General features: G+C 31.1%; 1 protein-coding gene across 6 annotated transcripts in view; it reads right to left on the reverse strand.

The window, feature by feature from the left end:
• The window catches only part of LOC119835803 (basement membrane-specific heparan sulfate proteoglycan core protein-like), a 102,138-nt gene that overhangs the window by 52,818 nt on the left and 36,544 nt on the right, over positions 1 to 12,776 (reverse strand). For all 6 annotated transcript variants that reach the window (XM_038360806.1, XM_038360805.1, XM_038360803.1 and 3 more), the window contains exon 10: positions 11,998 to 12,111. In XM_038360806.1, the coding sequence (XP_038216734.1) occupies positions 11,998 to 12,111 (114 nt within the window). The remainder of the gene's footprint in view (positions 1 to 11,997; positions 12,112 to 12,776) is intronic.

A 12,776-nucleotide genomic window follows, 5' to 3' on the forward strand; every position in this document is an offset into this window, starting at 1 on the left:
GGTTTTAACCATAACCAAGCACGAGCTCGTGCTAATATTTACTTTTCTAAGAATTACATAAGCTTATAGTTAAGAGTTTATTTCAATTGTCCGTAATTTTTATATAGCTGAAGTTTTTTATTCGTATGTACGATATGCGATACTTATCATAGGTGTATTATATTTTTTTAAATATACTTCAACTCGAAATGAGAACGAAAATTAAAAAAAAATCCATCCGAATATTCAATTAACGTAGTCAAAAATTTAAAAACGCAACGTCGCGTTACATGAAAATAAATTTCCACCCTTTCACAAGACCGGTGAAATATATGGGGCTAAGTAACAAAAAGTGTAACCTATCTGAGGAGACAACCTCAAGGATGTCTTTGAGTAACATTAATCGGGTTTCATCGTCTTTGTCTCTCCGTCCACTACACTGCGGCTAAACGACGTATCATCCTTTTAAGAAAGAAACACCTTATATATTCACCTATACATATAAAGATACATTGCGATCAGTGAATTTTATATTGGTTATTAGGTTAACTTTTTATAGGCTAGTTTTCCTCTATTCAAGGTACGGGAAATTAATAGTACTGTTTTACTTTTAATTTCATATATTAATAACTTATAGTAATCATTCATTCGATTTTTGTGAATTAAAATGACGTGAATTAAAAAAAATCGAAGCGAAAAGCGTTTCTGTAGTAAGTTGAATGATTGTTTGAGTTTAAAAGTGTCATATCCACTGATAAAAGTGCTCGTCTAAATTTGATTTTAAACCCTACGTAACGTAACACTGCTAAAAGCGGCATAGTTGCGATAAAGTACAAAGGGCTTCAATAGTTGGCTTCATACATGAAATGAGTGAGTTATTTTAAAATCCTTTATATTGTATGGATTTGGCCTCGGTCAGCCTTAAACGATATTTCCAAATACCCACCCGTTAGCTTGATTAAATGACATAACCCAACTAATGAAAATTGAGCCTTGATAATAAATATTAAAAGCGAAATCGGAATGTTTGATGGGGCTTTCCATCAATCATTATCAACACATTGTTGTTGAGGTTTAAACTGGTTATGCTGTAATTCTAATGCGTGTAGGTATTGAATTTATATATACCGCATTAGTTTATTGAATGTTACCTATACAATTCATGTTGTTTCCAATTTATAAATGAAAACACACTACATTGAGCAGTCGACCTTATAGAATCTAAAAATTAATAGAATTATTACTATTTGGGTTTACTACACGTACAGACTGAATGTCAATTTGGGTCAGTTAAACACACATTTTTGTCCATACGTAATGTTGACACGATGTCCAACATCCCAGAGCTCGCTCCAGATATGAAGGTGTTGCTAAAATCGCGTGGCTACTTACTCATCTAAGACAATATGTGACGTCATCCAAGATAGCGCATACAGTGCACATTCCAAAACATACCAAACAGCCACGTTCTAATTAAAAAGATTATAAGCGTGACGCGACATTGTTTACGACTGTGCATCCTGATAAAATATTTTATCTAGAATAGCCGAAATATCTCCGAGCATCGGCAAAAGGATTCATATTTGAAGCCGCAAAAAGTTAAACAAACACGTATACTCATAGCGTTATCGTCCGCCGACTTAATAATACGTTCGTTAGAAACAGCAGGGCTCAGAGCGCAAACTTCTGACAAAAACGATCAGTTAAAACTACCACCACATGAATATGTACATTGCTGCTTCTTGCTGCAGGATATGATCACCGACGGCCTGACATACGGCGTTTAAACAAAAAGAGAAATACTGACTCGGAACTATGTCATAAAATGTGTTGAATGGGAGCTGTGCATGCGAACGAGCTGGCTGAATTGATTTGCTAAAAATAACATGACACCTGTGTTATGTAGAAAGTGATAGAACCAAAGAGTTCTATTACAATTTAATAAAAAAAAAACCTGACCACGATAAACATAGCGCAATAGTTTTATAATTTCCACTGAAGTTTGCTAGAACAAATTGCGATAACTTTTTTAGATTTGTTACGTAATCATTCTAAATTGTATTTGATCCAAATGTCAAGAATAACTTATATTTTTCATTAGATAATGTAGAAATATGTCCAATGAAAAATGTAAATGAATAACTTATATTAGCGATTAATTAAATGATCGACTCTATTGGAGTCTACGTTGTCGAAAAATTGAAAATGCAATATATGTAAATAAACATGTACCTGTCATAGACAGCATACATAGATATTATAATCATAGAATTAACGTGTGTTGGTCATAACTATTAATTTGAACCATCGTTCTGTTGGAAATTCATATTAAGCCTTTTAGGACACATTAAGAATAACCTATGTTTATTTAAAATCATTTATGGATCAGCCCATTTGTATGATTATTATACAATATTGTAATGTTTTGAGTTAAAAATAAATATTATTACAATGCTCGATTGTGTATGTATCTTTTTGACTAATCATTATTTTTTCTTTTTTCTAGGTTGTCTCTTCTTTATTATTTGATTTTATTAATTTATTATTTGTAGCGTATATATAAATTATATCCAATCGGGACGAAAGTAACAAAGGGCGGGCTTTTTTACTCAATAGCAATTTCTACCAAGCAATAAGGGTCAAGTTGAAAGTTATGCAATTACAAATCCGCGAAGATAAATTAAATGATGCAATAGATTAGCGATTGACTGTAAAAAATAGGCCGCAAGATTCTTACTTATTCAATAAGAAGAATTAGTACATCTTTGCACATATTATACAGAATCGAAGAGCATTAGGTTTTAGCGTAAACGTTTGTCTACTCGTATAATAAAATTATTAACAGGTAATGTTTGTGCATATGTGAGTTTGTGGCGTTGCAGGGAGTAGTAATCTGTGGATCTACTGAATCGATACAAAACATTCTTGTACTAATAGAGAGCCACGTTATCTGTGCGTATCATAGACTATATTTTGTTTTTATCCCTTGTCTATCGGCGAAGCGAAAGCGGCTTGTTTCTATGAGAATATTATATTATTTTCCTAAAAACCATGAGTATTAAAATATATTCAAGCAATATAATTCATTTGCAAAGCGATTGCAAATGATTAAGCTACTATTTAGACACTTAACTTATGAGTGAAACATATTGTATCACATGTCTGACAATTTATAGCTACGTCCAAAGGTAACGCAAGTACCTAAGTAAGGTACTTAGATGAAAAAATGCTTTAAAGGAATCGATTTAATCCCTTGTCCATCATGCAACGGATGGTTCGTTGTGTTGAATTCTAGGAAAAAGATAATCTGGATGCACGTGTAGACTCGCTTCTAAAACGAAGCCATTCGTTTTGCATTTGACTTTTTTCGTTGTTTATAGTTTGTTTGAATGCGAAATGTTCAATTTTTCACGTTTACTTTTGTCTTTGAATTTTGGTGATTAAAACCTGATCTATGTAATGATTTATGCTTTATTATTACGTAATAAAGTGATTTAATCTAAGCAATTTGCAATTGCAATTGATTTGTGTTTGTATCAAACATCGTATACAATAATCTACCTACTTAGAGTATTTATAATAATACAAAAGTCCACAATACTCAATTCAAAACATACTATTCAATGGGTATCAGAAACCACAACATTATCACAAAGTTGTTGAGCAAAATATGTGATCTAATAATTTTAATACACTACCCGAATAGATGTTGATGTCATTGTACTTACGTAATTGATGTATCATTCAGACTAATTACTATACAATGAGATGTGTGTAATAAATCAGTGACAAGAACGAGCATAACCCTTGGACACAACATGTACCAATACGTACCAATATGTACCAATATGAACCAATATGAGCTTGTTTACACTTTAATCTGAAAGTTTTTTTTTTATTTGGTCAAAATTCTATATAGAGATTGAATAAGTTGTAGTTGCGACAGTAACACATTTGTTATAAAATTATCCTATTACATACCAATATAAGGTTTAAATTGTAATGCCTCCCGATGATTTCTTTAAATCCTTTTGTGTTAATTGTTCTTTTATTTTGATAAATAAAAGACAATTGATCTAATAACAGTGTCTACCACCAGAATTAATATTAGATACGCTTTGCTATCAATTGTTAATTATTAGACGATAAGCTAAGAAAATCGTTTGTCTTATAAGAAAAATTATAATTTTACATATCTCGTCTCTCAGCGAATATCCTTCAAGTGACATTTTGTTTAAAAGGCGGTATTTATGTCAAATGAAAACTAAATATAGCGTTAAAATTTAATAAACTTGTGATTGTTGCAAGATATACTTGATCATAAAGATAAAAATGTATTCCATTTTAGTTTGATAACAGTCAGGAGGGATTTTATCTACACTGATGTTCTTAGAAGGCGTTCACGTAAGGCGTTTTTTTGAAATTTTTTTCCATCCTTTTATGATGATGAGATTTGATTTTATTCATTCATGTTGATGTTTTTTAAATATGTTATTTTGTTACATTAAAATGCCCAGTAGGTGCTTTTATTTACGAGTAGCCAAGACAATCATTTACGACAAATAGACGAACTGCATTATATAATTTAAACACTATTTTAGTAGGAAAACATGTTTCACATAGTTATAAAGTAATATATACTTAATACGAACTAATTATATATACTATATCATTTAGACCTTATATGTTTCTATTTTTTAAAAACAAATATATTTAAAAGTTCGTAATGGAATATCTAGCTTTGTTACTTCATTAATTTCTTAATTAATGCCTTCAGTATTAGTAAATTGTCTATCTAATACTCTTTATCCAGAGTTTCCCCTTTATTTTTGTTTAAACATCCACTATTAAAATTGTAAATTATTTTTTCATTAACAAAGCAAGACCCCTAGTTTGGTAATCCCGTAACAAAATATTCACTAAGCGGAGTAGCAGTAAGATATCTCGGGTCGCAATCCGACTCCCCAGCCGGCCAGTGGAGCCGGCGACGCAGCGCGACAATCCTTCCGTCGTGTTGTCGTCATCCCCATCACGACACTATCGGTCGCATGTCACCCGCACACCTGATTTATGCACCAACACTTAGAACTTCGTATACTAAACATTCAAGCTTGTTACGTGTGATTTACTCCGCTCTACAATTACGAAACTCAAACCGAGTGTGACATTCTTGTGTTACGTGATGCTTATTAGTTTATTATCGGGAATAAAAGTTCAGGTTATTCTTCCGAATCCTTGCATTGACGTAACTTGACAACTTATATGTATTGTTATTTAAATAAGTAGACCTGATTTAATACTAAAACTAAGCCATGATACACTGCAATTGTATACCCTAATGAGATAAATACAATTAAGTTGATTCTGTCATTAAAGCGTGTTTTTTTTACTGTACTTATTATTTTCGACGAGTTATCATTTAAAAAGATTTCGATTGAAACTTTTCTCTAGGAGAAGACAATGTTTGATTTTATTTGTAATAATTGAATACTCAAACAAACAAAATGTAATTTCCGCTTACAGAAACGATATTAACCTAAACCTATTAAATAATCACCATTATTTATTGTGGTGCTATCTATTTAGATTATTTCACAATAATATTCGGCCGCCAAACTTGGGTTATCATATGTTGTAGATTACATAATCACAACTAGTATCCACTTATATTTGACATATTGAACTTCGCCATTTAAGTACACACGTAGGTACAGTTCCGATTTTGCGTGGAGAAAATTACATGAGCTTAATGATATTTGCATTTCAATTGTTCTGTTTGAATTTGTCTTTTATTCACATTGATTTTTAATCGACGTGTTTATTTGTATATGACAACAATGGCAACATTTATTATTATGTTAAAAATAAATACCTATTGCTACAGACTACTTTATACTACTTCTTACTATTCCCTTTTCATATAGATAGCAAAAAATTATGCAGCTATATTATTAAAAAGCTGTTCGCGAGGACTTTGAATGGTAGAAATCGGTTTTTAGGTTTTTCGAAATTTTATGGTTTATTATCCTAATACAGGCGGATAAATACCCAAAAAACCAAAAACCATAAAAATCAAGTGATACGTTCAAGGGTTATGAGTAGATACAGTAACAAATGCGACTTTCTATTTGTAAAAATACAGATAGATGAATTACGATATAATAAATATTATAGGATTGATGTCCCCTTAAAATACTTAGGAACTTTAAATTGTTTGAAAGATATTTATTTTCAAATCGCCTCAGCAAGAAAAAATCATAATTATCTAACGACTTTTTTATACATTATAATCTGCAAGAACATTTCATTTAATCTATACAAAGAACTCAAGTTTCAAATAAAGAGTACATTTAGCTACTTATGGGTCGTTAATCGGGGAGCAATTTAATATATGCTGTTGGGGCTAAGAAAGACATCGGTTGGGTATCGGGAAATGATCGTAAGCACGCGATCACTCTTCGCCTATATTCAATTTCATAGAAAAACTTATTTCACTGGGGTTACTTACTCACGAATAGCACTGAATTGTTCAACGATGTTATAGTCCATTTTTATTCGATTAAACAATTTATTATTTTGTTATGGGACAAATTAATGAAATTAGCAACTATGCCTACATTCTTGTTGCGGGATTTTCTTATTTTTATACATACATCGTTATCGCTACTAATATTATAAATGCGAAAGTAACTATGCTTGTCTGTCTATTCTTCACGTCTATACCATTGAACCGATTCGGATGGCCTTTGACTATGTGAGCTAAGTCGCGGGCGGGGAGCTACTTTAATGTAAATAAAACAAATATACATACAATTGAATAATACAAACAATTGAATAATAATCAATCCCAATATGAAACCTCTATAAAACTTGTATTTTAAAGAATTAGCACTTAAACCATATAAGTACTTTAGGCATTAATTAAAATATTGTAATAAATTTTTAATCCATAAGGATAATTTTATCAACTTACAATTGTTTTTGATAATTCATAAGAATTAAGCTAAAAATATGTGACACAATAAAATAAAAATATTTTATAGAAACTGTTTTAAGCTTTAAAGCGAATATATTTGATCGCAGCGCCTTTGTGACATAGCTTCATAATCTATGTTAATTGAATCCAGGTCTGTATATAAATAAGTAGAAATAAATAGTGATGATTGTTTACCATTTCCCTTTTATGGTATGAACATGACTATGAGGAAATTATCAGGCCATAAATTTTCATATCTAATTTTAATCAGCAACCAATGAAACTAGCTAATCGCCCGCGGCTTCGTCCATGTAGTCAGAGGAAAATATAGGCGGTCCAAAAGTTTTACCCGCGTAGTTACCGGACCCGTGAAATTTTCAGCATAAAAACTATCCTTTGTCCTTTCACGGATGTCAAACTATCTTCATAGCAAATATCATCGATATCGGTATAGTGGTTTAGTCGTGAAGAAGAGACAGACAGAGAGTTACTTTCATATAATATTAGTTGCGTTCCATAAATATAGAGATCAAATTTTGATGAAGGCAAATAATGCAGCGACTGATTGGACACGAGATCCTCACGTCTGCTGGTCGAGGACGGATTAGTGGAGTGGCCTTTAACATCGCTAAATGAACAACGGTACTTTTCATAGAAAAGCCTCTTCAATTCTTTTTTGTTGTATGCGTTTGTTGCCATTCAAATATCATACATTTACTAAATTCCTATGTGCTTTGTTTCATATACATAAAAATGTTGGTAACGATTATTTTTATATTGAATTCATGTTGAAATTTATAAACTTTTTTATTAATTCATCAAAACAATATCGGAATTCAATTAAATAACATGTTTAGATTAAAAGTTTATTTGTAAAATCGAAATGGTTAGTAACTATTGAATCAGACAGCGCGTGTTGATTAAAATATCTAAATCGACACAAAAAATGGAACAAAATTGAATTTACTGATTGTTGCCGCTCGCTCTACATGTGTAACCACGCTACGATGCACGAAAGCTGAATTCAGTACCTACGTGTCGAGCTAAAACATTTTGAAACATGCAATTATATATGAGCATTACTATATAGATTGATGTATAGTTAGTAATAGTACAGGTAGTATTGATGTATAGGTAGTATAGTTAGTTCTGGATGGAAAAATCGATTAATAACATCACGCGAATTAGTATGATGTGTGTTAAAACATGTACAAATTATCTCATGTGCGTATAGATAAGTTACGTAGCGTATATAAGAGCTTAGCACCGTAAAGGCTTATAATAAAACGGGCAACAACAACCCTTACCGCGATTTATAGTGAATTCAGCACCACTTGTGTATGAACTGTGAAGCATCATACGAGAAGCTTGCGATCTCTCGACCTTGCTTTCACTTAGGCCTACAGCTTTAAACACTGCTTGTAAATTCTCAGAGAGATATTTGAATAAGTTCATACTAATTACTTTAATTGTTCGTATTATGTGTTGAAACGGTGCTGTGAATTTAAAAGGTACAGCAAAACTCAACGCTGTATGTTGAAAAAGTGTGTATCGATTGGTAGCCCTAAGTCTATTTCAACATATCATGTTAACAAAGAGACTGGTGTCGTCGTAAAAGACATGTGATCCTCAAAAGAAAACGTTTCGCCCTACTCCTTAGTTACTATTATATATTCCTTCACCTACCCAAAAACATTTATCGCTCGTGCTTTTATTCAACTTTACCTATATTTCATTGCCTAGTGTTATAAAAATAGGCGTTTTCTATGCAAAAACATTAATGTTAAAAAAATCAAGTTTGAATTATATTAATAATTCATTTTTCATTTAAAATATAAAGCCTTATTTGTTTTCTATTTAGAGAAGTACTTGCTCATGTTACGCATATTATAATATGTAATTCAAACGGCTGGCAGTCAGAAATGTAAATCTTAGTATTCAAAAATATAAATATACACAAAACTAACAGTATTATTATATTAGTAAATTAAATCACTTTTAAAAATTTTTACGCAAACAGTGCCAAAAATAGACGATGATTTAAATCAAATGACTATGGTATGTTAAGTGATGAAACGAATAAATGATTCCGTACAATTAATTAAGGATAGGCCTAACAACCCAGGCGCCTTGGTGTTGATTGGTATAAAGTGGCTTAAATAGTAGTACACATTTGTTGCTTTAAATCATATGTGGGGTTTTTAACGAGAGTTAATTAAATATTGTAGTTTTCCACGAGCAAAGAGGTAAGCGAATAGTGATTTATTTATGTTATGCTCAAATGGTTAGTAATGGAAATATAATTTCGTTAAAATTCCCTCTTTTTTTTTCTTTTTTTTCGTTTATGAATTAACTACCAATATTTAAAAAAATACACGTCGTGACATTAATAATGATTATACATTCTTTATTATTAGCTTTCATTAATTGTTGTGAAGGATACATGAAAGTATAAAACAAGTGAGCTCACATCATGATGATAAGATCAGGAAGTCTATTCATAAATACACCACAATTGCACACCGCAATTTTATGATTAACTACATCAGTAGTAAATATTTAAACACTAGGTATGTTAGTTTAAAATGGACAAATTAACTAGGTATAATAGACGTCAATCATACGAATACGCGATGTTTTTGTACTGTCTTGAAGCGGTTTAATTGACGATTATAAATTGTTAACAGTAATAATGGCAACTGAAAATGTAATCATCATAAAGACGGAGCCGTTTTAGCAATCACGAATTTTGATATCTTTGTGCAAATCATAATTGAGAATCACTCTTAAAGACGACATTCGAATTATGTACTTTATACTCATTAACTGTAACTTTCTTTAAATATGTTGCCAACGGTTATTTTTCATTTATTGTAATTTTCGTGGTTCTCTTTTATAAAAATTTTGATATTAATTTAAAATAAGACAAGACGAAGATTTTATCAAAAAGCCCACTATTTTAGTAAGATTTCCGTTTCAGATTTTATTTTATCAATCGTCCCATAATTATATTATGTCCCATATCAGTCCCCGTGTTATAATAAGAGTAGAATCTAATTTCATATAACATATTAGGCTTTATTTACAATATTTAATAGCTTCATAATGTAATATTAGTAAGAAGTGTTGATGTCAAACATAAATAATACTCGAAATGAATACTATTTAAACTCACGCTATTAAGCGGGAAATTCAATATTTAGAGACTGTTTATATTATAATGATATAATGTTTCAATGCTTGAGATTTGATGCACTCGAGATTCCTTTTGAATAAGAGCATTATGCTGTTTATTTTAATATCGTTTGGTTGTTAAGAATTATGTAACAAGTGCTACCTACACACATAGAGAAATTAGACTTGCTACTGATATTAAAGATCTGGCTTATAAAACATCTGGCTTATAAATATAATGGGAGTTATTGTTGAAATATAAAGTTCATTTATGAACAAAAAGGAGTGAGGAAACAGCAAATAAATGGAAAAGCTCTTCCAACAAACCAAGTTATTGCTAAAATAATACATGATTTTTTTTAAATTTATTTTCTTCAAAAAAGGGCGCCATCTCTCCTAATAATTATCACTCAAGATTCTAAAATGGTATCAAATAACAACATTTTCCCATTAAACATAAAAATTATCCCACCAATCGTTTGAAAACTTGAGTTGTCGCATGCAAAATAAATGCAAATGAATTGAGAACCTTCTTCGGATATGGAAACACCGTTTAACAATTGAATTTAAAAAATTCAAATTATTTACCTATCTACGAGCATACATTTTGGGTACAGTGTACATTTTTACATTTTCTCCTGTAGCTAGAATCCCAAAATTCATTCAAAGTGTTAGAACGTTGCATATATACAATTTAGTCTGATTGTAATTTTTTTTTATTAATTCATAGCCAGTGTATTGCTAACACTTTCGCCAAAGTTAATTGCCAGCACGCGTGCACTCTATTAGTCCATCTGCGTAAATTCAAAATGATTACACGATTACCGATTGCATGTAGGTCATTTCCGTATTTTGATTTAAATTATGACGCTCATTGCTCGAGAGGTTCATTTATTTTTATCGATATATCAAACTGTGGTAAAAATAAATAGCTATGATGTTCTTATTGTAATCCATACCACGTTTATAGTTTGAACTCGCGCTGCGCTAGGGTGGTCATATGTCGCGAATGTATAAAATAACGGAACTAGTCCTTTAAGTTTTTTTTAAGAATCTGCCATGTACCTGATTGCGGCTTAATAAACTATACGCGTCTTTGCCTTGTTTGTACAAAACATATGTATCCCCTGATTTTAAAGTCGGCAATCCAGCCATTTGCAAAAACCATACGCCTGTACAAATGTTCATGATATTCCTAATGATCAGACGACCCACCGTCTCTTTTGCGGACTATGACATAAAAAATCTATTCATGCAATTATAGAGGCAGGTACTTAGATATGATTTTCTATAATAATAATAGCATTTAATAAAAAAAAAACTATCCATTTAAAAGAATGTATATAAACGTTTTGACCTAAGTGTTGATTTAAAGTAAAGCTTATAATGTGTATGAAGAGAAGCGCCATCTATGCTCAACAGCGGGAACTAAATCACAGCATATTCGCTGCTTATGTGTTAACATAATGTTTTTTATTCAATCTTGGTAGAATAGAATTTATACTTTGTATCGCTTATTTTACCTTACCTTTACTTTACTTTAACTCTTGATGTTGACCTCTTGAGGGAACTGCATTTTCGATTTTTGATTTCCAAAAATAAAAAGGCCTCAACTCACTAGGTCCACAATTTATAACTTTTAAACTTGATCTATTTACAAAAAACTACGAAGGTCGTACTTTTTGCAAGCTTATTGGTTATTGGTTGGTATATTTATATCTAGGTAACTAGTATAACTCATCGTTATTGTCAAGTATCTACATATTTTACCTAATCATTGTAATAAAAATTCGTTTGTTATAAATGAACTAATGTAGTTCCGTCTGTCTAAATAAATATTTTTACTTTTGAATACGTATTGTACTTACGTTCAGGGCAACCTTCTTCATCGCTCATATCATCACAATCGTGGTAACCATCACACCGCTTGGAACTTGACACGCAGCGGGTTTCATCACATCGCATCTCTCCCTCCGGGCAAGCTAAGGAACGGGGAAAACTGATAATTTCATTTATAGTTTCATCAATCACAAGCAAAATAAATCACCCGAATAATATGCTAATGTATTATACAATATCAGACATATTTATTATGTATTAAGAATAAGTACTAGATATTTTGTTTAGCTATATATTGTAACTATGGGAAACATTAGTTAATGTTATAGTAAATAGTTAGGTGATTTGTATAATAATCCAGTTTACATACAAACACTTAGAAATACTTAAAACACAATAATCCATTACATCAACTAGAAAAAACAACAAGGTTAAAACCTGTCTTCATCAAAGTATGAGATATGGTATGAGATATGAGATATGGTAGTAATATAAAATGATATTTAAAATTCTATTTAGTAATTAATTATGATTTATACACTTGGATGTTTTTAAATGTATTCTTGAAAATAAACAGTTGTATAACTTTAAAAATACATATAATTAAATACGGCTTATATAATATTAAGTGCCGTATAAAAAGTAACGTGCTATACAATACGAGTAGTGGCTCAGTGGTAAGTACCTCGGGAGAATCGAAAAGTCGGGAGTTCGAGACCAGACAACTACATTATCCACACAACCACTGCTCAAAACGGTGAAGGAAAACATCGTGACGAAACCGACATATATAAGAATTTAAAGTTAC

This window comes from Zerene cesonia, chromosome Z (genome assembly GCF_012273895.1).
Source record: "Zerene cesonia ecotype Mississippi chromosome Z, Zerene_cesonia_1.1, whole genome shotgun sequence".
Lineage (NCBI taxonomy): Eukaryota > Metazoa > Arthropoda > Insecta > Lepidoptera > Pieridae > Zerene > Zerene cesonia.